Source organism: Manacus candei, unplaced genomic scaffold (genome assembly GCF_025592945.1).
Source record: "Manacus candei isolate 608988 ecotype Guabito, Panama unplaced genomic scaffold, ASM2559294v1 h1tg000017l, whole genome shotgun sequence".
NCBI lineage: Eukaryota > Metazoa > Chordata > Aves > Passeriformes > Pipridae > Manacus > Manacus candei.
In genome coordinates this window covers 28,951,305-28,978,667 of record NW_026138065.1, presented here as the reverse complement: position 1 = coordinate 28,978,667, position 27,363 = coordinate 28,951,305, and the positions used below count along the sequence as shown (strand labels likewise).

Below are 27,363 nucleotides of genomic sequence, written 5' to 3'. Positions count from 1 at the left end.
AATTGTTTGCCTTGTAAATTCAATCTGTGTAGTCTTTGAAACGTCTTAAATATATATATAAATACATATATGTGCGTGTGTGTGGCAGTTGTAAAAGTCTATTTCATGTGTTGGATGGCAATAAAAAGCTCCACTTAGAATCTGTAAATATAGAATTTCCCAACTCAGTGGTATTTTCCCTACTCTCCAGGTTTTGGGTAGCTCCTGTTCCACACCTGCAGTAGGAAAGAGGGGAGGTAGTTCAGCATTGTTGCTTTACTTTGTGGTATTGACTTTTCATTCCCGAATTCTTGCTACAGAAATAGTAAGTTATTGGCATTGTTGCTACAAGTTATTGCTGTTGTTCTTTTAGTTGTGACATGTAATCAGACCTGTGGAACGTTTGTTCACTTACTAGTTTAGCAGTCTGCCAAATTTGAAATGATTAATGCTTTATAACTGGCTAGATATGGACCAAAGACAAAGGAATTGCCCACTTCCAGGGTTCTCTCTTGTGAATTTATAAAGCTTTTTCTGAGAAAAATGTTAGAGCTATAGAAAAAAAATAAAAAATCATAGACATAGATCAGAGTAGAAAGTGTTTGTTAGCTTTAACAGAAGGGATTTAAAATTCTTAAATTGAATATTTACTTTTTTATAAAGAATCAATTGTAGGTGCTTAGAATATGTATTACTGACATAAATTACAAGGAGCACATTTGGAATAGTCCTAATGCACAATAAATGTGCAATTGAATCTGGTACCCTTTTCATATGAACACTAGACCTCCTGACTTTGATTATGTCTCTTCTTATTTAGATCACAGTCATACAGTTTGTTTTATACAAACACTGCTATTTCTGTATGAATGCTACTGGAATAAATAATACTCATTATTTATGATTATTAACAACTTTTGTGTGTAAATGCACAATCAATTTTATATAAATACAAGGTGCTTTATGTGTAAGTCTAAAATACACATGCTTTATAGAAAACCTTGAAGTTGGTACTGTTACTGTGCATTATGACCTGATGTGGTAGCTGCTTTCCTAAGGGAGTGGATCTCTTCAAAAAGATGATATTACACTCCAGTAAGAATTGGGACTTTGATGCAGTGTATTTGTTAGCACTAATTCTGCAAGCTTCTATATACCAAAGATGATAATAGAAAAACATTGGTTCTGCTTATAAAGCACACAATGATACGTGTGTTTGTTTTTTGTATGAAGTGGATAGAGCTATATCATTCCAAATGGATGAAAAAGAGTGAGCTCTCAAGACTAGGTAGATGTTCCCTAAAAATAAATTGTTCACTTTCCACTGTGTTGGTTTATTGAGAGTGAAACTACTCCAACTCTATTTGTTAATTGCTGTTTTATTTTCTCTAACCATTTTTTGTAATGGATTGTGTTTGCTTTTTCGACACAGACAAGAAACAGAACCAACAGAACTTTGTTCTTGCTCTGTATGATGATTATTTTTTGTGATTCCACAGATGTATTTAACAGAGTGAAAAAGCAAGGGCACAAATCCAGACTTTGCTACAGAATGGAAAGCTGCCTATCCCACTTGAGTTCCTTGCTCAGCACTTTCTTTCAGAGGAGTACGATACTATAAAAAGACATGTTTCTACGTCTGTTAGTGCTCTATAGTAGCTTTCAATTTAAAGGTGAAAGAGGTTCCTGAATAGAGTTTGTCACCCATGAGAAAAAAAAACAAAACAAAACCAAACAACAAAAACAAAACTCCACAATTTTTCTGGGGGAAGCAGTCTATCCATTTGGTCTCTGGGATGCAGACCTTTGCAGAATCTGGTGTATGTTAGCATCGAGTAGCTGTCACTGTTGCCTGCAGGAATCCAGAAGACTTCAGAAAGTCTGAATTGAAGGATGTTGGGTTTTCAAGGGTTTCTGTTGCATTTTTTAAAAGGCAGGAAAGCTTGCACACTTACACTGGTTGATTTATATTGCTAGTGTGAGAATCTAGTATTAGCAAGAGTTAATCCTTGGCAAGAAAATTTGACTGCTGACTGGTAGACTTTGAGTCTTAGTGGAGGATGGCCACAGGTTCTATGGATACATGCTGAGGAATTAACTAATAATAATTAAAACTGAAATCTGACACATCATGCGTGTGCCTCTCATTAGAATCAATTACTTTATTTCCATTATTTCTGTAATGCACTACTTGATTTTATTGGTGTTGGCTCTGACACTACTCAAAAAATGGAGAACCTCCCACTGATCTCCACAGTGCAGAATCAAAGCTACCTTCAACACAACACACTCAAATAGCATCTCAATAGTTAAGTAACAGGAGCATTTTCTCTTTTGCGGTAAATAAATAAGGTGCTCAAGTTTAAGGAGACATTATGCTCATGAGGAATTTGAAATCTACATATCTGAATACTGTTCTTGAAATTTCCATGTATAAGTGTTATGTTGGTTTGCACAGCTCGTGAAGCCTTTGCGTACCTTTGCAGACTGTTGGATGCAGCCTGTTTCCTGACCTGCAGCTTTATAACCCTTGATTCTCTATGGTTTCTTTTCTACTGATACCTATAGTCTTTCATATGCAAGGATAATTAATTCCAAGTTGCAAAATGCTGTGAAATTCTTGGATGGCTGAAGCCACATATGGAAGTGGTAGATTATCTTGTTATTGACAGAAGAATGCAGGGGGTTTGAGTAGGCAAGAGCGATTTATTTAGCTAACTTTAAGCAAGTGTGTTGACATCTATAGATATGTTCACCCATTTATATCTGTATTAAATGTAACCAGAAGCTTGACACTTGTAGTCTTTAAGATTGTCCCTATTCTGTAATCTTCTGTTAATCAAAACTGTCACAGTTTTCAAGGAACACTGATAATCTGAAGTGCCTTCCTGTATAAACTAGGTCATTGGGTTTAGCTGAACTGATTTTTCTCAAATACCATAGCCACTGTACTGTTTTCCTTGTTCCACATTTATTTTATATATATATCTATATATCTATCTATATCTATATCTACCATATTTCACAGGACATGATTCTAGTAGTTAAATGGTCTCTCAGTTTTAAGTGTCTATCTTCACACCAGAAATAATCTACTTTCACTTTATTCACCTTTGTGGTTGACCCTATCCTTACTTACCTTATTCCCCCCTGCTATATAGATGCTTTTGAACTGTGACAGCTTCCCACCTCATTGTTAGCTCAAACATTTTGAATCCTTTGTGTTTTTCTGTGTGACATATTTTCTTTTGGTCATTCTTGCTTATCTTCTCTGTATCTTCTCTAACTTTTCTCATCCTTCAATCTCCCTATATTTTGCAGTTTTATATTCTCCTTCTCAGCAGATTACATTACTAAATGTTAATCTACCAGGAGCATACACTTTTCCGGAGATATTTAGACTATTCATGTTTCCTTTAAATTAGAAAGCTCCAATTTCCATCCAGAATGTATCTGTGTTTCCTGAAGAGTGACATGATAAACATGAATATAAAAAAAAGAGCAGAATTTGGATACATTATGCAATATTTTAACTACTACCTTTTAAGTATGCACATTCAAAGTTCAGCTGTTTGATCTCAGTGTTTTTTTCTGCATCTCCTAGGTCAATTAATACACAGATCTCCATCTAATTAGCCCTGATTTACAGTCTGATGTAATTGCCACTTACTTCCACTGACCTTAGTAGGAACTGTATCAAGACTTTACTGTGGAAAATCTTACAGACTGATACTTCAAAAAAACACCTCAAACTCAAACAAAATCTCACCAGCTTTGATCTAGCTATGATCAGACTATGTTAAATGGCATATTTATTTATAATGTTTCTATAGCACTTTAAGATTTCTCAGCGAGCAAAATAAGTAAAGTTGTATAAGTTAATAATATGAAAATATGCAAGTATATGTGTTACTTGCTTCCTGAAATGAAATCCTGTGTGACTTGTTACATGATGTTTAAAGTAGTCAAAAAATACAGTAAAGAAAATGTTGATTCAATAAGATAACTTGACGTATAAATTCCCTATCACAATAAAAGTGAGACAATGTAGGTATTCTGAAAAAAGTGTTCAAGATCCAGAAGCACCTTTGCCATACACAGAGAAAATGTCCAAAAAGAGTGAGTTTCTTATGAAAGTAGATGTGACATCCATTAATGGTTTCAGATGAACTTAATGAGTAATTTTTTTTTTAATAGACATCAGTATAGATTAGTGTAACTTAATTTACATAGGAGAAACAGAAATGGAATGAGTAAATGGGTTGCCATAATATTTAAAAACACAGTGCTAGGAAACTACTGAATAATTTTCCAGTGAGGAAATATAAACAAAGCAAAACAAACATTAAGCATATTTCAAGTGCCGCTGGAGAAATTCTGTCTCTTCTGAAGATACTCCATATAAAAGGATGCTCATGGGAGATTTTTAACTACCTGCATCTCTGTTGAGTAGCACTTTCAGCAAATTAGCAAGGAAATTCATAAATTACAGCAAAGTCAGATTCACTTAATGGAAAGTAGAGAATCCCAAAAGAGACATCCCGAGTCCATTTCTTGCTGACATGAAAGTGAGTGAAAATGGGGAAAATTGGAGAACTACATCATTACTGACCAAAAAATGGATTCATGTCAGTAATGAATGCAATTTACTGATTAATTTAAGGCTGTAAGATTCAGGAAGAAGAAACATAATAACATAAAAATAACAACAGTGAGTAAAGAATAGTAAAAAAATAGTGTTAAAATCTGGAAGGAACATCAGAGTGCTTTGCTAGGGCAATTAAGAGCACAGTGTGGGGTTTTGCAGGTTTAAAATAGGCGAGTTTGAGTTAGAAATAGATAAACTTTTGAAATACCTCAGTTGTGCTGAAGGAACATTATACAAAAGGTCAATATTTAAAGCACCTTTAATGGGGAAGATCAAATTCAGACTTAGGTCATGGGTCAAGAATCATAAATCTTTTCAACTCACTGTGGGTATAAGTATTTGAAACAAGAAGCCAAAACTGACAGTGATGAATGAAGGAGGCACGCAAATATGTAGTCTTCACAACAGTTTTTGAGGGATGATTAACAAATGCTAGAAGTTTATATAAAGAAATATTAACCTGAACGAGGTGGATAGGAGTGTATAGCAAAATCCAGGAACTGACTAATGTAATCACCTTCTGCAACAAAGCAGCAGATGTTGTTTACCTGCACTTCAACAAAGCCTTGGGTAATGTTTCCCACAGCCTTCCCATAGACAAACTGACAAGATAGATTGGGTGGGTGGTCTGTGAGATGGGTAGGAGGTTGGCTAACAGGCTGCACTTAGGGGGTGACAATCAGTGGATTTCACTCAGGCTGGCAGCCTGTAAGAAGTGAGTTCCCTCAGGGGTTGATACTGGGCCTTGCACTGCTCAACATCTGCATAAATGATCTTGATCATGGGATTGGAAGCACCTTCACTAACTTGGGTGGTAATATGGACACATCAGAACCAAAAGCCATCTTACAAAGAGACCTGGGCAGACTGGGCTAGCCAAGAAGTTTAATGAAGATAAATGTGAAGTTCTGTACCTACTATGACATAACCAAAGAGCCCAGTACAGGCTAGGCTTTGTGTGGCTGTGGAGGAGCCTTTCTGGAAGGGACATGGCAGTCCTGATGAACAACAATCCAAACATAAGCCAGTGGTGGGCCACTGGAGCAGGAAAGGGAAATTGGATCCTGATCTACATCCACAAGGGGACTATTAGGAGCTCTACTCAGCACTTGTCAGGTTGCACCTGGAGTACTGTGCCCAGTTCTGGTCTACAAAATTCAAAAAAGGTGTGGAAATACTGGAGAGGGTCCAAAGAAGTGCCACAAAGATGATCAGAAGAGCTGGAGGATTTGCCCTATGAGGAAAGACTGAAGAAAGGTAGTGTCTTTTCTTTCTGGAGGAGAGAAGACTCAGGGGGAACCTCATCTCACAGCATTCTAGTACTTAAAGGGCAGGTACACCCAGAAAAGATGCTCTTCGCAAGGAACAATATGGAGAAGACGAGGTTGCTCCGCAAGTTGTACCAGGAGAGATTTTGTTTTGATATAAGGAATAAACTTGGTAAAATGAGATCAATAATTGGAAGAACCTCTGCAGGAGCATGATGGAGTCCCCACTGCTGAAGTATTCAAGATGCAATTGGACAGGGTGCTAGACAATCTCACTTAGACTCCCATAAATGGTTAGACCAGCTGATCTTCTGAGGTCCCTTCCAACATGGACTTTCTAAGAAAAACAAATTGGTGAAAGTCTAGGACAAAATGTTGATTATCATAAAGACATTAAATTTTTGAAGTAACTGTATTGTGATAGACAATGATTGCTGATGTGTGAAAGGTGCAGGATATGTTTTTCTGAGTTCAGATCTCTGGTGTAGTTAAGAGGTAATAGTGGAGAAAGGAGAGAGAGAGAAACAAAGACCATTTTCCTTTATAAACCATCTGTTCTGAAGCATTTGAAATGAGAATAGAAACATTACCAAAGCATACTTGTTATCCAGGATATTTTGATTAAATGTTATGTTTTGTTAATACAGCGTGTTTATTAATAATCCTTTGTGGTTAGGACCAGTTATTCAAAATTATTGTATTTGAGGATTGGGATTTTTGTTCCCCCATAAAATAGCTAACTGTTTTCTTTTCTTATTTGGAATATTTGGTTCCGTAGATCTTTTTCGATGATGTAACAGCAATGAACATTTGCTCTTAGAAAGGTGTGCGATGGGGAAAGGACTTTTTCTGGGCTATTTTTTTCTAGCAACTGCAAATATTAATTTCTCTGACAGTTACTTGGAATGTGTAAAGCAGTACAGCACTCCAAGGAAGACCAACAACATTCAAGCACAGAAACCGATATGCTGAGGGAAAAATGTCTGTTTTCCTCCTTTACAATAACTATAAATATTTGAAGAGTATAAATGCTGAAGCACAGAAGCACAAGGGGAGTAATGTGATGGGATTACTAAAGTGAAAATTCAGATTGGATGAGTATTAGAAAAAGTGATTGACAGTGGGAATAGATTATGTAGTAGAGCACTTTCCCAAAGGTATCGGTAAAAGGCCTGTCTCAGTCTTCACTGAGATGCTTCACAGTAGATTGTATAAAGAAGCAAAAGCTATTCTGCAGGGAAACATCCTGTTCTTGGAGAGCTGTGCCGGAGGACTTAATAGATTTGCTACAAGTCATTTCTGTGAATCATTTAGAGATGTGTTACGGATTTTTTTCTCATTGGAAGTAGTTCTATAACATTTCCCACTTACCCCACTCAGTGGATCATAGCGAGTTTGTGTTCTTCACAGACTTAGTAAATCAATATCCCATAATAGTATTTTACATACATTATTCATTACACTTTTGTGAAATAGAACATTTTAAAGAAGAGGAGGGGATAGGGGAGTGTGAAAGATGTAGGATGTTTGTGTTCTGGCATAGGGAGTGTTTGAGGAGGCAATTCTGGAAGTTTACAGACCCAGTGAAGAGATTTCAGTGTGACCTCAGTTTCATTCCTTACTCCAAGTATTTTTCTTCCTACATTCTAAGATTCGTAAGCATTCTGGGTATTAATATTGTCTTAAAATGTACAACTTGGAAGGGTACAAAGGAAATGCACACAGAAGGTATTAGGAGTATACTTCCTTAAAGGACATGACCTTCAGAAAGGGCACTTTGTCTCCTAGATACTAACAGTATTTCTCCAAGGACTTACTTTGCATGGGCACAAGCTGGACAGAATCAAAGGAGGCTGGGGAGTGTAGAGGCCTAGAAAAGTGGGCTGTCACAGGCAGTTTTTCAAGAATTTCAAGTGAATTCCTCTTTAATGCATATTATGTTCTGAATATTTACCCTTTGAAACACCAGTAGGAAGGACATCTATTTGATACTGAATAACCCTTGGTGTTCACAAACTTCTGGTGTAGGTCTGCTGCTGTGGAGGCTGGAAAGGATGTGTGTTATCGATTATCTATTATTCCTTTCTGCTTTTAAGAACTATCTAAGAGGAAGAAATTAAAAGTACTCGTGGACGCCTTTTGGTCCCTTGATGTACACTTTAGCAACATCATTGGTGGTGTGCCTACTTGTTTCCATGCCCTTTTCCCCCTCTTCTTTTTAGTCTACCCATGCAGAGATGCCAGAGCTTGGAAATGACTGAGCCTCTATGTGGGGTGTTTCAAATAATTACCATAAGGAGCAGCATATTCCTTTTCATTAACACAATTCTTATGGAGAGTGCTCATTTTGTGTTCCAAAGATGGAAAAATAAATTTTAGTCTGCCTCCCTTCTTGCCCCATGTGCCCAATGTGCATATGTTTTTCAGATAATACAAGGTGCAGATCAGCCACTGCTGTGTTCATAAATATTCATACCTATATAGATGGGGGAAAAAAATAAGTGACAGGTTAGCATAAATTAAATATTCAGCACAACTCAGCAACTTCAGGATTAGAATGGAAATATGCAAGATACAGGAAAAGCTGTTCCAAGAAAATGTTTGAAAAGAAAACACTCCTCTGTATTTCATCTGTCACTATATTTGGTTAAAAAAAAAAAAAAAAAAAGGAATGTTTTGCTCTGTATGAGATAAGGCAAATGAAAAAGATTGCAAAATGCAGATTGGATTTCAAGAGCCAGCCAATAAACTGACAAAAGTATCTGGAACGTGGCAGGAGGATTTTGATGAGTCTTGTTCCTCCAGAATCATAGAACAGAAAGTCTCAAAATGTCTTTTTCCTGGACATTGTAAAACTGCAAACCTTGTTTCTTTAGTCAAGATTCTTCCTTATTGGAAATACTAATCTTTTTAAGATCATATAATCCAAAACTGTGAGTGAGCAGATTTGTTCTGTGCTTTTTCAGTTTTCTGCTTTTAGGGACACTTGCAAACTTCACTGAGTTCAGAAAGCAGTATGTCCTAATATTATAAAGACAGAATATTGAAAAGGAATATTTATTTACGAAATGGAATTCTAAGATTCTCTTTTAATTTAGGCTGTTTTAAGACAAGAGTTAGACCATCTAATTACTGTTTGTGCTATAAAATCTATACTGTTCTATAGGAAAAAGACCCTAAAAACAAATGTTCTCTTTCCAAGAGAACCAGGCAATTTCATAACCATTTAATTTCATAAAATCTACTGAGGACTGAGGTTCTTCTTTACCATTTAGATGGTGCATGTTTTCAAAGTTTTAACTGGATAGCTTGAAAGTAATAATGAGACAAGGATTATTTCTTTACTTCTCAGATAGTAAAGGTTAAATATATGCTTTAAAACATTTTAATGAACGAGATTTGTAGAAGTATAAAAATCTGTGTGTTCTTATGGAGCCAATCCTGATATCATCTATTTGTCAAACTAAAAACATAGCTATTCTTTGACTTTTTTGCAATTTTTTCAATATGTTAAAATAAAAATGGATGTTAAAAAATAAACCTAACCCAGTTACTAAGTCAATTACATAAATATTGTAGTGTTCTAGTGTGCTCAAAAGGGCATATACTTTCATTCTAAAGTCCATAGTCAGTTTTTTCTGGCATTTGCAGCTCTAGATAGGTTTCCCATCCAAAAACAAATGCTTATTTTGATATCAACTGAGAATCGTAGCTTGTACAAATTTATTTTTTTTAGTTACATGTACAGCTCAGGTATCTTTAAAGTTACACATTATAAGGTTATGCCTATGAAGAGAACCATAAAACAAATTGAAAATAACAGATGACTTATGTGGTCACCTGAGTATTTGAGCTTAACCAAATTACTAGCATGTTTGACACCTTAAATTTTTGCAGAAATACTTCTTTTGTATCTCTGTTTAGGTGTTCCATTCTTACCAATTTCAAGAATTGAAATGTTGATATAATCAAGCTGATAAGCTGATCATTGTTATTTCAGCTAAATAAATATAGCAGAGATGAACAGGACCACATTTTTGGTTGTTTTTTTTCCCCTGACCTAAGAAATAAATAAAAAATATTTGGTACATTAAGATGTCTTCTAAATTGGTCCCAGTTTAGCAGTAGGAACCTATGATGCAATTCTTTATGCCAATGATGCAGTTGAAAAAGTTTTGCAATCTCTAATTCGATTATGAAGTAGATGTCAAACTTAGCTAAGTAATGGTTAAGAACAGATACTCCAAGTTTAAATAAATCACTTTAATCAGTATGCCATCCTTTCTTTTCATATAGGCTCAGAGGAAGTTGTTAGGAAGCATAAGACTTGCCAAATTTGTTATTCCTGTGAGACAGACTTAGAAATAAGTTGACTTACAGCAAAAATCATAACATGAAACTACTCTATCTGTTGAGTCAGATTATTAATATCAGGGCCTGCTAGGAATTTTAGTTCCCAAGCTTGTCTTTTGAGAGCATATTGCCATACTCAGCTAGGGGACAGTGCTGAGAGGTCAGAGGTGGAGGAATGTAAAAAATATCCTTTGGTGGTTAACTGGTTATAATTTTTTGCTTTTTGTAAGGTTAGATACATTTCTGTCAAAATGAATTCCATGAGGAAAACGAGACATTTTAAAATTTCCAATTTAGAACCCTTGTCGTCTTAATTTTTACTGGTTTGTTTTTAAATATTCTTTCATTGTTTGAAAGAAAGCTTGAAATTTAAAATAGAAATTAGAGAATCCACTGTAAAGAAAGTGAGCAACTTTTCAAACCATCTCTTTATAGTTCAATATGGAAAAAAAATAATCTGATTAACACAGAATTATTTTTTTTCTGAAAATTAAAAAGTACCATAGTATGGTTGTGTTCATCCCTTCAGTTCATCCCTTCCTTTCTTATTTAAATTTGTTTGGATTCTAGAGAGAGGGCCATATTTTCAAAAGAATACTTGACTGTTTGATTAAGGTCTTTAAGGATCTTTGTGCATACTGAATATCCAGATGTTCTCATTAAGCACTGTTCATGTTTTGTTCTTGGGAACTAAATCTGTCACTTCTACATATTGGTAGCAGCACTGAAAGGTTCAAGAAAAAGATGACACAAAAAAGCAGAGCTTGTACTTTTAAGATTCTCCTTTTTAAGTGGAAGCTTTCAGGAGATGCTAGGGTGGGACACGTGTTCATATTTTGTAAAGCAATCATTTCAGTGGTGTATGTCCTCCTTGGTAACACAGAAAGAATCCTTCACAGAAAGGAAGGGAATACAACAGAAATAACATGAGCAGGTCAGGTTTCTGAGCACAATGTGCCTCCTGTCAGCCTTTTGGTATTTTTCACCTTTGTGAACCACCCGTTTGAAAGCCTAACATTTCCAGAGACTGGATGATGCCATGGGTCTGACACCAGCCCAAGGAGAGAGGGTGTGCCCTTCTGGTTTATGCTGACATCATACAGGTACACACAGTAGCATTTAGTCTCATGCCCTGGTATTATTTACTGGTATATACTAGAATTAATACCTTATATAGATATTTTTACCTCATATAGATATTTTTATATGTACCTTATATTAGATATTTTATAGATATTATACCTTAAATAGATATTTTTTCACATTATTTATCATATATAGATTTTATTCACATCTGGTTTTCAGTCAGAATGTGACTACTCTTAATTTATTTTCTGTTGAAAGGCAAATGCTTTTCTTCTTTGTGGGTACAGTAATCATGAGTCCCATACTGCAGAGTTTTACCTGCTTATCTGTTATCTACTCCTGAATTAAAGTTTTTATTAGTCATCATCAACTTCTTGCTAAATAATTTTGAATCAACCTTTATATAGTAGGCTTTCTCACTACCTTTAACTACTACATGGTCACTTCAGTGGGACCAAGGCCCCACTACAGAGAGCAGAATCTTGAAAGTAATTTTGGCAAACTTTTCCAAAGAAAATGAATGCTGCAGCTCTTTGCATAATCTCGTATTGTTTTTTGGAATGGAGTTACACTGAAATGAACATGAGCAATAGTTGCTAGAATAGATGTGGCTACCTAAATTCTTTATTTAGATTTCATGTATTCCCTTTATGATTTTTTTAATACATGTATAATTCATCACATGTCATATGTAGTCCCAAGAAAGTATTTTAGCAAAAATAGAAAATCATTTTTGCCTGATGTTTTTTCCAAGGAAAAGCCTGTTTTCTTCCCACTTTTCTGAAGTGGTATTTCAGAAATACCACTTCAGAAATAAAAATATGCTTTATATTTAAAGTAGCTTCGAGTTGAAGTGTTTATTTGAAATGAAAACCAAAAAATCTCAAACACCTAAAGGTGAAAACAAATGTCAGAACATTGCTGAGCCATTCAATTGATGTACACAATGACATGGGGAAGCGAGAAATGCGTAATTGCACTGTCTACCCTTGACTCAGAATTAGTACACTTCACGGATATTTTCCAAAAAACCACTGTGAGGTGTATTTATTGTGACAGACACATAATCAAAAGTATTTTAGGAAACATATAATATTTGCAGAACAATATATTTTTAAAAGTTTGCGTATGTGTTAGATTGCAATAAGCAGTAGTAACTTGTGTAAAGGTGGTTGTTGATAGTTCATTTGATGTGGGAAGCTGCTCTTCCTGAATGTAATTGGACAAACATTGTTGTGGTATTGTGTGTTTTTGCTGATTATCTGTCAAAAGAATTGATTTTGCTTGAGGCCAAGGACCTCTTGTTCGGTGCCAAACCAAAAGTAAATTGTATTGTCTGACATTTCTTTAGCACTAAGCTGACACCAAAGTCTCAGACTTGGAGGTCATCATGCAGATTCAGACCCTTTAAACACCACACTTAAGTATATATGCTCTGCTGCATTTGCTCACTACAGTGAGATGGCATGTCCTGAAAATCAAATAATACATCCCTCTTCCTTATACTTAGAGTGATAATTAATTTGGATTAATTCAGCAAGTTTATTTTGGAGGACAGCTATAACCTCAATAAAATTTATTAGCGTGAAGATGGCCCATAGGAAGACTCTGGTTAAAGATGCCTTTAAATATAAAAGAGATGCCTTTAAATATTAAAGAGATGCCTTAGAAATATCCCATGAGTTGATTATTTTCTCGACAATATATACTTTTAGCCACACATGTTGCACTATACAGAGCATTGTTTGAGGTTGGAAGGGCCCTGCTTTTCCTGTTGCTTCTCTGTGTGAGTACTGTTTCTTCATTTGTCATTTCGGAAAATATAGGTTGTTTAGGGAAGGAATGTGAGCACAGAATGGAGTGCAAAGGAAGGCAGTGGCAGCAGCCTCGAGGTGTACCTTTCTGTCATTGAAAAATGGTGAAGGAAAAGCTGCCGCTGAATAACATGTGGCAGCTTGATACCTTGTGTTGGAATTATAGTGATAACCTTGCCTGCAAAAGTACTACAGGAAACTTAGTCTCCAGTTGTCATAGGTATCTGAGAAGGCAAAGATTGTTTCAAAACGCTGATCTGAAGAGTTACTGACATTGCAGTATTGGAAAGCTAAAAGGAAACATTAAAAGGATTCTAAGGATTCATAAGAAATTGTAGGTGAAGGTAGGGAAGAATTTTCCTGAATGTCTTCCGTTCACGGAGTGCCAGTCACTCCACTAATGAAAGGAAAATTAACAGTGTAGTTAGTGGGTAGAAATTTGATTTTAACTTTTAGTTTTAAAATATTTGCCTATCAAGGTAGAGCAGAATTTAGCCAACAGATGCATAAATTGTAACTATATTAATATAAAAAAAACCACATTAAAAATCAGAGAGCTGTTAAGGTAGCTGGGTATTGTGCTGGGTCTCAGAATTGGAGAAGGAAAGTTTCTGTAGCTTGTCAACAACTAGCCAAATTCACTGTACCGATAGTCAGCCAAAAGAGCTGAAAGGGAATGATAGTATCTATATGGAAGCTAGCCAGAAGTTCATATAATAGACATGGCAGTTCAGCCTAGGATTAGAGGTCTATTTTCCCCTCACTGGAACAGAAGGTTCTTTCAAACCAGGAATTGGGAAACAGAGATGAGTCCAAAACAGAAAGCAGCCAGAAACACCCTCAGCCAAGAGCTAGCTATTCAGCTAGAGGCAAGAGTAACCTATACAGGTGAGAGAGAAGGGGAAGAAGAAGCCAGTTGGGTATTTATTATTCTGGAGAAGTAATAAGTTAGTAATAAGTTGGCAGCTACTAATAAACTGATGGCAGAGGCTGAAGGAAGGAAGGAAGTGTAAAGCTAGTGAGGGGTGGAATAAACCTACCTCATTTCACCAAAGGATATGCAGAATTGACAGTTCCTTCTGTGTGTTTTTAATCATGTCTAATATGGAAAAAAATATTTGTTTAAATATTTCAGATATTCAGTTAGGCATATTGCTAACTGAATTTTTTAACAGGGTTTTGTTAGTTTGTCTCCAGAGCACTGACCTCCCAAATTTGGATTGTGTTGGGTTCATTTTAACTTTCCTCTTTAATTCAAGATTCATTCTTTTTCTCTTTTTGTGACAACTTCTATTTTAACTTATATAATTCCTACCCTAATGAAAGGTAACTCAGTTTTTAAGTAAATCTGTCATGTTGCCTTCAGATGCATTGGAGTTTAAATTTCTTAGAACATTAATTTTTGCATTTATATTATCTTTTCCTTTTTCCATTATTTGCTTCTGTATTTTCTGACCTTGAATTTAAAGCTTTCAGTGCTAAAGATTGGTAAAATCTAGCATATAATGAATATTATGCTAAAGAAATAAGGCTTCAACCCTACAATGATAATAATTGTGTTCTACTTTACAGTACCTCTTTCTTGCAGTCTTTAAAGAGTTCTTTTGCTTGATCTTGGGTAAGGATAGCTAATGGAGAAAGAGGAAAAAATAGCATATTTCTGACTTTGCTGCAGAATTAGTCTTTGGTAACTCTTGCTGCACTGTGAAAGATAGAAGAGGAAAAAGCTGAAATCCAGCACAATTATTGAGTCTCCTGTAGACCTTCCTTTTCCCAAAGAGTCATTGGACATAGCATATAATTTGTTTTCTTTTTTAGACCTTATACAATATATAATGCAAAGCTACTTTTCCCTCAAATAATGCATTTTGTTTTCCTTTTGGTGATTCTTGTGTCTCTTGTTTTTGTTTCATGACTTATGTCTTGGTAAAGGCTTTATTCTTACTTGGGAACCAATTGAGCTTCTATGGAAGCAACTTGTTCCTAAACTCTGCAATTTAGCTGTTGCCAAGAAATTTCTATGAGTCTTTGCCATGGGAAGTTAAAAAAAAAAAAAAAAAGGGAACTTGAACCCATTTCTTATAAACAGAAAACATAGCAACCACAGTCAGAAACATTTAGCTGTCTGGCAGCAGACAGTGGGACATACAAAGAATAACAAAATAGTCTATTGAAGAGGGGAAAAAAGATCTTCAAAAGACTTGTGGCCACAGCAGGGTGAAAAACATAACAATCCCATTATCAAGGTTGTTAGAAAAAAAAATGTTGATTTTTTTTTTCTAAGTTCTGCCAATATATCATGTTAAACGATATGCCAGTAACTTAGAACATAAAAAGGTTTCTGGCATCCCCTTTAAATGTCTCTATTCAGACAGTCAAAGTGGGAGAGAAAAGAAACAAACAGTTCTGGGATCTGCATTCAAAACTCCAGCAGAAGAGACTAGTTTGCTTAGAAGGTCAGCTATCACAACTGTATTAATTCTGCAAATAGCTGACATGCATTAAACTGAGGTGACTTTCCCAGCACTGCACAGTGAATCTAAATTCATATTTACAATATATCTGTAACTTTGTTTCTATTAGTACTGGTTTTTTTTCTACAGCTGTACATATCCATTAACAACTTTTTTTTCTTGCCTTAGAGTAATTAAGGGATCTTCTCTGTATCAAATTGTGTGTTATTTGTTCTTCTGGGGGTTTTTTGGACTGTGTTTTTCGGTTTAAGTTTGCTGAATTTTTTTCATTCTTTTCACATTGTTATTAAGGGGTAGGATAGTGATGGTTGTCAGATAGTCTACAGTGGACCTTCAGGTGTGTTATTGAATTCATAGTGGAATTCCATATAATTATGCTAATTTTAGCCTGGTTTTGGTACTCAAAATGACCCCCTTTCTAAATGCCTCATCCTACCACCACCACCACACATGCACACAACATCACGAGAATGAAAAAATTTCACTTGAGGGTGAATAAGATGTTCCCTTGGAGCTTTCAATATGCCTGTTAATCTCTTCTCTGTGTTCAGATAACAAAGCTGGTTTACAGTGTTGAGTAATCCTAGAGGCCTGAGTAGCTGTTGTCATTCATATTGTGTGCTTTGACATTTTAGTCAAAAATGCGTTCCATTGCAAACATTTGAACTGGGGCTCCTTAAGTTTTGTGTAAATACTCTGTAGTTTATTGTGTTCATTGATATATTCATTTTTCATGCTTGAAAACCAAGGGAGACATTAGCAAAACGACAAGCCTCCTGTGAGAAACTGGCATTCATGGATTAGTTCAAAACCATAGAGCAAACACTGAAAAAAATACTTGATAATTCTTAGTGGTTAGTTTTGCCTTTGGATTTCCAGGGAATGCGGTGCTATGTGCACCAGGTAGTTCTCAACGAGCGTGGAAATTCTAGTGGCTGTTAAAGCAAGCTGATGAAAATTGCCTCAGGCTTCCCATAATGTAAATCTCACTGTTAGACTTTCTGACATCAGCAAGTTATCTCCTGCTGACACCACTGTGCAGCATAAACCTGTAGGGTAGCAGCACCTACCTGAGCCATTTTGGATGATACTAATCTCCATTTTAGAGAATTAACTGTCATTGTTTGCACTAGGTAATCCAGGTTTTGTGAAAATATAAAAATACTAAAATACTGCTTTATGGTAAGATAAAAATTTATATGATCCAGTTTTTAACAGATTTTGATACTAGATTTATCCACTCTACAAATTTAAAGAAGCATTTTTCCTCACCTCCCTGTTAAGTAAACAGGCAAGCTCTTTGGAGCAAGATCATAATGGAAGGTGCTCTGAACTCCTGGATTCTCTATGATGCTGCAAATCAGGGGATGTGATTAGTTCCTTGAGGATCATTTTTGGTTTTAATAATAAGTAGTAATTTGAAAAAAATGCTTCATAGTAATTTAAAGGATTTTTATCACAGTGATGGAAAAGCTGTTGCTGGCAGAGTTGATCAGTATTCTGAAATATTTGAGGGTAATGCCTTTCTTCACTCACAGTGTTTGATGTGGAAAGGGCTGCACATTGAAATGAAAATGGTGTTGAAATCAGAATTCTTTCACATCTTTTGTGGTTTTCAATCTCATGAGATAGGGTCAGTAGAAAGAACTGCTAGGGTTCTGTTTATTATTTTTTTAATTTATTTTTATTTTTAAACTTGATAATTGAATGTTTGTATATTTAGAATATGTCCCTAATATGAATTTCTTCTCTTTTCCTTCACCTTTTCTCAAGGTCATTCATAAATTTATATATTGCTGGTTTAATAATGTATTTTCTTTGGCTGCTCTGGTACATTTTTTGTTGTGAAGGCACCAACCATGACCACCGTCAGGGTCTGTAGTGAATACTTGATATGCTTCTGTAGTTCATTGAATACTAAGGCCCTGGCTTGCAAAAAGCTGTATACATGATATATCTTTGGGAAGCATGAATTAATTTAGGTTATGCTCCAAGATGACCGCAGACCATGTTAAAGAGTGCTGAGCTTAAGGTAATATTCGCTGTCTCATAGCTGGACTTATTTATTAAGACTCAACACCGTGATATTGCAAGTTACCCAGCATGTGGTTGGCTTACATGGTAGCAAAGGAAGCTTGTATCTTGATTGTAAAATGATATATAGTTCTGCCCTCTCTTAGAAACCAAATTTATTCCTTGCTTTGGATAGCTTGGTTGCAAGTTATGTGGAAATTGCTAACGGTTCCATTTCTCTTGAAAGTTTAGGTGACCTTTTACAGTTTCCAACAAGGAGGTAACTATATATTTTAAAGACTGAGGTCTTGAAACTTACTTAATATTAAGAAGAATACAGTGAATAAAAAACAAATTCAAGGTGCTCTTAATAGCATAACACAGTTCCCTGGGGACTGGCAGCTTCACGTGCAGGAAACTCATATTGTTGCTCAGGTATGAAAGTGAGTGCAAGAGCAAGCAAGTTATTACCAGAGTCAACCAAATAGATGCTTGTAAAGCACATACCAGTGCAAGGATAGAGACTGCAGGTTGTGTGGGAGTAAAGGTCAATGGGACTCAAATATTTCTCCATTCCAAATCACCTTCACTTGACTAACTGTGGATCCATGTCTCTAACAGAGGGAGAATATACTGAGTTAATACTAAAGAACAATATGTTGTGAACCTCAGATGGGAATAGTGGATAATATAAGCCCTATTAAAAACATGTTTGTCCTTATGTACCCAGAGGGAAAAAAAAAAAAAAAGGCAAAGTGATTGGATGAGTAAATTATTTATACCCTAGAGGCTATTACTTCTACAGCATATACCTTCATGAGTTATAAAGCAGATATTCATCTCAGAATTATTCCTTACTGTTCAGTTGTTTTCCACAAATTAACGATGAGTACTTTCTGTGAACATAGTGTTTTCCTCCTTTTTGCTGTGGTTCACTGATGGCTGAGTACATTTTTCATGAACAGAGAGAGGGGTAAGAATCTCAGCATAACACTAGGAAATGGGCTCCCAAATGCCAGCTGTGTTCAGTTAATAGTTTACAGTTCTTTTCAGTTATGGTTCATATATTCCTCTTTTAATACTAATTATCCATGATAATTCAGTTCCAAATTTTCCATTTAGTAAGATTAAAGGAATATAAGCATTCTAAAACATAGAACATAAGCACTCTAAAACTTAGATATAGGCTTTATTTAGTTTCCACGCAATGAATGTAATAATATGCAGTCATTTGCTTCTTGGTAGCTATGGAGTTTCAGTTGTGGAATATGGAAGTTAGAAATTGTCATATGCAATATTTAGGGATTCCGAGAATGTTTTGATATTGGTGGCATAAAATATTTGTCACTCTTACTAAATTGTTCTAGCAATTTTTCTCTCCTATATATTAAGCTACGTGAAGAGTTGGTGACAAGTTATTGAGAAAGCAATTGCTAGTATTCCTGTTTGCACTTTGTCCATTAGGTTCTTGTTCAAAGACAACATTTCTTACAAATTATTGTTTATGAGTTGGCAAATGACTTCAGACTTTAGCCTGCTCAGTTTTTCTAACATGGCTATTAACTCCTAATTTTAATATTCAGTCGACCAGCTTTCATTAATATCAGACAATTTGATTTGTCCATAAACAATAAAATTTCTTTGTACATTTACTCGCCTTGTCCTGGCACCTACTCTTGTTTAGTAGATAATTAAAAAAAGATTTTCTCATATTCTTTGTTGCCTTATTTACTTTCATTGTCATCATATGTGATTTAATTCTGATAAGAGCCCATTTGTTCCTTTTTTTTGGTTTGTTTTGTCATATCCTCTGGCTACTATTTAATGCTTTTCAATCTAATCTAGAAAGGTTGTCCCCTCTAACTTCTTGAAATTAAATGAAAGCTGTCCAAAATCCCTTTTGCCCTAGAAAGTGGCCAATGTTTTGTGAGACCAGGTATCTCTAAGAAACCTACTATTATGCTGACTTCTTGCTTCATTCTGCTGCCTTTTGGCTTTCTTCACTCTAAAGACAAAAAGTCACACCAAAGGGAGATCACCTGTGTGTGCTTATTCTCCAGTACTCTTCTAAATTGCCTTGCACAATCTGTGATATCTGAGGTGTTATGGATGTATTTGATAAATGGAAATATGTATCCTTACTCTCTAATATTAAAATTTAGTCCAATTCTATTCACTTCTGAAGTCTTCAGTTGAAGAATGCAACATATTATCTGCCTCTGTGTGGCAGAGTATTATTTCTGCTGTCAGCAATCCACAGTGAGGTTTATCTGTTGTCTTTGGAGACACAGCTCCCATGGAAACAGCATTACTTGCACTCAACTCGGTAATAAAATGAAGAAATAAGCTTATTTATTAGCTATTAGGACACATTTTAATGGAGGAGAATAATTCTGCCATGTCTGATGCTGAAATTTGCAGCGTGGATAATGACATAATTAAAAAGAACACAATTCTTACAGTAAAAAATTGTCAGTCTATCAATCATTTCTTTAGTGTTCTAGCATCTTTAAACACCATTTTTCGAGAGCAACTATCACGGGGTATACCATCTCAGATTGGCTGTATGTAGTGTTTTGATTTCTAACAGTAGCACAGTTCTGCAGTGCATCCCCTGTGTCTTCTGCTTCTGTGTGTCAGAGTGGGTTTCATTTGAGTTCAAACTAGGTCTCAGAGGAAATTAATCCAGAAGCTCTATCCTGAGTGTTCAGTAAGCACTTTCTAACCACTAATAGGGGTGTAAGGTCCGAATCAGTGATTGGTCCCCTGAACAGCTTCGAACTACACTGTATAGCTGGAATATTGGATCAGGGGCCAGACATGATCTAGTCCTGCATGGTATAGATCTGTAGATGAAGAAGCCTCAGCACAAAGTGCTTGGTTTTGCTGAGCTGTTGCCTTTTCTTCAAATTGCTTTTTAATGTAGGGCTTAACCTTAGAAACAGAGAAGGTTTTAGCTTTTGTCACTCTGGGGTCATAGCAGCCATTCAGTGGTATTTTAGCTTGAGTGTATCATTTACTGAATAATTAAAAATATTGACAAAATACTTGTGCACTCCTTTGGTATTAGGGAGCTTCATTTAAGCAGCCCTTGTATTCTGGATAACTCAGAAATAGCAGCAATTTCAGAATATACTAATAAAGACTAGAACCCTGGGAAAGGTTTTTATCATGACCGACTTCTCTGGAGCAAGTAAAAATGTAATTTGAAGCAAGAATATTTGCTGCAGAGGTCAATTGGATTTAAAACTAATATTGTCTTTCATTTTTATCAGAAAAGTCTTCAGTCAGGGAAAATATGTAAGTTGATTTATTTTTTGTCCAATTGAACTGGCTCAAAGATTTCCCTGGTTTTGCCTGTTTTGATCTGTATGACACTAGTTTGCCTATCTTATAGCTTCATGGATACCATGAATACTGTTTTTCCTCAGCCCCAAGGACAAACTGAAAAGATGTTAATTTATGAGATATCTGACCTTGGTATATTTTCTGTGCGTGAACAGAAGAGTTAAGACAGTGACAAAGGGTTTTAGAGGAAGAAGAAATCCTATACTTCTCTATTGTAGCAGAGTGGCTGTGCAAAGAGGGTTTTTAAGTAATCAAGGCCACACAAGCTAATTTGCAACTCATAGTATAAATTATGTGTAGATTCTTTCAGATTGTTAGAATTAACTCTAGGGATATTTTTAGAGCAACTTTGTTTAGTTTAATGAAAACAATTATTAAATCATTAGTCAGTGAAAATACTTATTAATTTTGTGTGTATGTAACTTATCATATTCATATATCATCATTATTATCCTTTAAATAATATGCCTGTTCAGGATTATATCTTTTTGGTTAAAATGGTCAGGTTTCTTTGAGTAACTTCTCTGCTTTGCTTGCAGGTTGTATATAAAAATAATGACGTCAGGTTGGAGTTATCTCGACTTGCCAAGCAAGGAGATCCCAAAATGAAGATTCACGGGGTTGTAGCTTTTAAATGTGAGAATGTTGCAACCTTAGATCCAATCACATTTGAAACACCAGAGTCATTCATCTCTTTGCCAAAGTGGAATGCCAAGAAAACAGGCTCAATATCATTTGATTTTCGTACAACTGAGCCAAATGGCCTAATTCTTTTCAGTCATGGGAAACCAAGGCACCAAAAAGATGCCAAACATCCACAGATGGTGAAGGTTGATTTTTTTGCCATCGAGATGCTTGATGGCCACCTCTACCTGCTGTTAGACATGGGATCAGGTACTATAAAAATAAAAGCCTTGCAGAAGAAGGTGAATGATGGTGAATGGTACCATGTGGATTTTCAGCGGGATGGACGGTCAGGTAAGTTTCTTTTCTTAGCATTCAGTATTTTTTTCCTTTTGTATCTGAGGGAATACAGGGTACATACTAATGTTGTCACAATTAGAGTTGTGCATCATCTGAAAAGCAAGGGAAATAAAAGAAGTCATTATTGTCAGGTACTAGAATACACTAATTTGCTGAGTAAAATATCTTATGTTAACATTATTGGATAATCAAGTACTTAATCTTGCAAATAAGTCTGTTCTGCACTTGAAAAACCAATTGTAATCTCCCTCTGTGCTTGCTTACACCAAATAGCTGAAGTGGCAAATTTCAACAATGAAAATAAAGCAAAAAAAGGATTACTGAAAGTAATCTCCAACACAGGGAATAGCTGGCCTACAGAAACAACACCGAACTTCCAATCGTGTCAGTAGGTCTCAGCATAATTAAATGATATGCTAATGAATGGCTAACAACACATATCAGCAGAAATGAAAATAATTGCCATGCTGCATTCTGTCAGTATGATTCATATTCTGTAGTAGTTTACTCAAAAAATGACCTCACCAAAAAGGGTAAAAATAAAGAATTCATAAACTCTTCCTAATGCTACTGAAATCTAATATAGCATAAAATGCTTTTAACTAGTGAAATTGTCGCGTTTCAGCTGCATCTTATCTTGAGTATATATCTTGACTTAAGCAAATAATCAATATACATTAATTGAAGGACAGATCTCTTCTAAGGTATCTTTCCTGTAGTTCATGCCAAGATTAGAGGAGGAAGGAAGTGGTGAATGTAATGAATCTGTAATTCTGTCCATCAATGAATTTTCTGATTAGTATTGGTATTGTCTGAAGTTTATTTATACTCTGAAATTGAGGGTTAAAAAATGTAAATTCCTTTTGGACTTTGTGGGGTTTTCCCCACTTTCTTCCTTCTGCTGACTCCTTTTCCATAACTTGCATTTACAATTTCCTTCTGAGAGCTTAACCACAAATGAGTTATTATTTTATGACTTTTTTTCTTATTATCCACAAATCAGATTTCAGATCAAGCAAATCTTAGGTGCAGGTTTAAATTGAAGATTTTAGTCACACCTATGCTGAAAACCAGACCAAATTCAATTGATCTGCCCTACAATTGTGAAAAATAATTTTTTGATTCATTGACTGTGCAGCTTCAAATTCTAATTTTAAAGCATTTGATTTTCTTATTATGTTATGTCAGTTGCTTATTTACATTTCTTGAGGTTAAAAAGAAACAACCAACCAACCAAACAAACAAAGAAAATCCAACAAAAACCCCAGACAAACAAGAAAAAGAACCCGAACCAAACAAGAAAACATAACTTCTCAACATCCTCAGTTGGGATGGAGTATCCAGCAGTTATATTATTTATACTACAATCTTCATTTCAGAATTCCTTCTTAAGTGCTTTTTCAGTGATTCATATGAGGCAGTAAATCCTGTAATAATCATGCCTGTGGGACTCTGCTGAAAGAAAAGTTTATTCTTACATCCAAAGCCAACAGAACTATACAGAAAAGAAATAAATGCATAGCAATTGTTTACATCTGAAGATGTGTTCTACACTTTCATTGCTTCACAAAAAATGTTGCTCACAAGTGCCATTAAGAGAGTTTAGGGCATACTTTAATTTTTAGAACTGTTGATGGACATCAACAAGAATGTAGACTTATTTTAGGAAACAAACAAACCTGGTGATCAGGATTGCATGATATTTTGAAGTAGAATTATAAATAACCAAATTAATCCATCTGCTGACTTGCCTGTGATTCAGATTGGTGAAATTTATTTACCCTGTCACTCTTGAAAACTGACTGTAATACCTATTCACTCTCAACCGATGAACTATTACCAGGAAAACTTGATAAAATATGTAGGCTTATGGATTGACAAACTGAGTTTTTAGCTGCAATCTGAACCAGACATTATTCTAATACATACAACAATACGGCAGGAGAAGTACCAATAACACCAGCAATGCCATTTTTTTTTTTATGAGAACATTGACTGAGTAGAATCATGACCATGTGATTTAACCAAGTAAAATGACTGCCTAACAATTAAAATAAAGAATGAACTATATGTTCTTGTTTTCTTCTGTTTGGATCAGGAAGTTCTGATGTGTTGTGTGTTTAGATTAGTTCTTCATGACTTATAGAATCATAGAATCATAGAATGTTAAGAGTTGGAGGGGACCTTAAAATCATCTAGTCCCAACTCCCCCGCCATGGGCAGGGACACCTCCCACTAGATCAGGTTGCTTCAAGGCCTTATCCAACCTGACCTTGAACACTGACAAGGTTGGTGCATCCACAGCCTCCCTGGGCAACCTGTTACAATATCTCATCACCCTCACAGTAAAGACTTTCTTTCTAATATTCAGCCTGATTTTCTCCTCTTTCGGTTTGTACCCTTTCCTCCTTGTCCTATCATTACAGTTCGTGATGAAGAGTCCATCTCCAGCCTCCCTGTAAGCCCCCTTCAGAAACTGGAATGTTGCTATGAGGTCTCCACACAACCTTCTCTTCTCCAGGCTGAGCAGCCCCAACCTTTTCAACCTGTCGTTATAGGAGAGTTGCTCCAGTCCACTTATCAACTTTGTGACCCTCCTCTGGACTTGCTCCAACAGTTCATGTCCTTCTTTTGTTGGAGACACCAGAATTGTATGCAGTACTCTGGGTGGGGTATCACAAGAGCAGAGTAGAGGGGGAGAATCACCTCCTTCAACCTGTTGCCCACACTGCTTGGCTTTTTGGGCTGTGAGCACACACTGCCAGCTCATATTGAGTTTCTCATGAACCATCACCACCAAGTCCTTCTCTGCAGGGCTGCTCTCAATCACTTCTCTGCCCAGCCTGTAGGTGTGCCTGAGATTGCCATGACTCAAGTGTAGGACTTTACACTTTGCTTTTTTGAATTTTGTGAGGTTCACACAGGCCCACCTCTCAAGCCTGTCAAGGTCCCTCTGCATGGCATCCCTTCCCTCCAGCATGCCAACTGCACCCCACAGCTTGGTGTCATCAGTGAGCTTGCTGAGGGTGCCCTCGATCCCAGAGTACTGGCCTCAGCACCAGCCTCTGACAGACACCACCCATCACTGGTCTCCACATGGACAATGATCACCTGACCACAACTCTTTGTGTGTTGACCATCCAGCCAGTTTTTATCCACCAAGTGGTCCATCCATCAAGTCCACCTCTCTCCAACTTAGAGACCAGGGTGCCATGCAGGACAGTGTCAAATGCTTTGCATAAGTCTGGGTAGATGATGTCAGTTGCTCTGCCCCATCTACCAGTGCTGTAGCCCTGTCTGAGAAGGTCACCAGATTTTTCAGGCATGATTTCCCCTTTGTAAAGCCATGATGGCTGTTACCAATCACATCTTTGTTTTCCATGTGTCTTAGCACAGTTTTCACGAGAATCCGCTCCATTATCTTGCCTAGCACAGAGGTGAGACTGACTGGTGTGTAATTCTCTGGGTCCTCCACTTTCCACTTTTTAAAAATGAGGGTTATATTTCCCTTTTTCCAGTTATCAGAGACTTCACCTGACTGCCACGATTTTTAAAAAATGCTGGATAGTGATTTAGTAACTTTGTTTGGCAGCTCTCTCAGGACCTGCAGATGCATCTCATTGGGTTCCATGGACTTCTGCATATTCGAGTTCCTTAGCTAGTCTCAAATCTTATCCTGTCCTGCAGTGGGCTTAGTGTCTTTGTTCTCCCAGTCCCTGCATTTGCCTTTCTCAACTTGGGCAGCATGGCTGGAGTGCATGCCATTGATGACTGAGGCATAGAAGTCATTGAAAGCCTCAGCCTTCTCTTCATCCATGGTAGCCAGCTCTCCTGTTTCCTTCTGGAGAGGACCCACATTATTCCTAGTCTTTCTTATATTTGTAACATATCTTACAGAAGCCCTTCCTGTCATCCTTGGTGTCCCTGGCCAGACTCAATTTTAACTGGGCCTTGGCTATCCCAACCTTATCCCAGGATTCCCATACAATTTCCCTGTATTCCTCCAAGGCCATCTGTCCTCATTTGCACATTCTGAAACCTTTTTTTTGCTCTGAGTTCACTCAGCAGCTCCTTATAGATCAATGATGGCCTCCTGGCATTTTTACCTGATTTCCTCCTTGTCTGGACGCATCTCTCCTTAGCTTGGAGAAAATGATCCTTGAATATCAGCCAGCATTCTTGGGGCCCTCTGCCCTCCAGGGCTCTTTCCCATAGGACTCTATTGAGTAGGTCCTTGAAGAGAGCAAATTCTGCTCTCCTGAAGTCCAGGACAGTGAGTTTGTTCTGCACCCTCCTCACTGCCCTGAGGATCACAAACTCCACCAAGTTGTGTTCACAACTCCATCATCTCTTGGAGTTATGTATCTCATTATGTATGTTGGTGTGTTTTTTCCATGAATAATAAAATTTACTATTTCAGGATGCTTTTTGGTTTCTTTCCTGTAGACCAAACCAAACATACTGGAAATCACATGATTATTTTTCACTTGCTTACCTTCAGAATTTTTATACAAGTGAATGAATATACCTTGTATAGAAAAAAAGTTGTTTTTCAGATACTTTCTTGTTGCTGTTGACAGCATACTTCCCTAGCTGTCAAACATAAAGGAAGAGATTCTTCTGTTAATGAATAAATAGCTCAAATAAACTGCGGTTTGTTTGTTTGTTTGTTTTTAATGACATTCAGTGTCTTGAAACCTTTTGCTCCTAGCCCTTAAATCCAATGTGGAGTGGTTCCCTCTGATAGTGGAATGCTGTGACATTTCTCAAGGAGCTTTGCTAATTTCCTTGACTTTCATATTAGCTGGATCAGCAAGTACTAGATTTATTTTTCATTCTTTGCTCTCTTCCAGACTCACAGTCACAGTGAGCATCCACTCTAAACTACTGACTTTGCCATTGCCTGTCTGGGCCTGCAGTGGAGGAGGGGAGGAAGATATAGGGAATGAGAACACACTTTTAAATTGTAACTATCTGGGCTCTATTCTCTAGCAATTCTGCCAATCTCCTCAGATTTTGAGAGCTACAAGGAAGAGGGAAGAGATGACACCTTTTCATTTCCTTTTGATGAAGGAACTTTTGACCTTTTATTCTTACAGAAATTTTTCAGCCTAGAGTCCCATTCTGTTACCTGTATGACTTACTGTGTGTGCTTTCTTACCTAAAAAGCAGTCCTTTGGTAAGAAGGAGCTCCTGAGACCATATTTCCCAGGGTTAAGTAAAAGATTTCATACCTTCTCCACTGGTCCATCTTTCTTGATGGGTATGCAGCAGAGTTCCCAACTGGTTCCCAACTGCTGTGTCCTGTCAAATAGGCTGAGTTTCTTCCCAGTACTCCTGAATTGTATATCCTGAATTCTTGCAAAGGATAGTAGCTTCACAACTGCTTCACATGT

The 27,363-nt window shown here is 36.5% G+C and overlaps 1 protein-coding gene across 19 annotated transcripts in view; it reads left to right on the top strand.

The window, feature by feature from the left end:
• NRXN1 (neurexin 1) overlaps window positions 1-27,363 on the top strand; it is a 699,771-nt gene that overhangs the window by 249,211 nt on the left and 423,197 nt on the right. For all 19 annotated transcript variants that reach the window (XM_051783684.1, XM_051783683.1, XM_051783658.1 and 16 more), the window contains one exon: window positions 21,523-21,961. In XM_051783684.1, coding sequence (XP_051639644.1) covers window positions 21,523-21,961 — 439 coding nt within the window. The remainder of the gene's footprint in view (window positions 1-21,522; window positions 21,962-27,363) is intronic.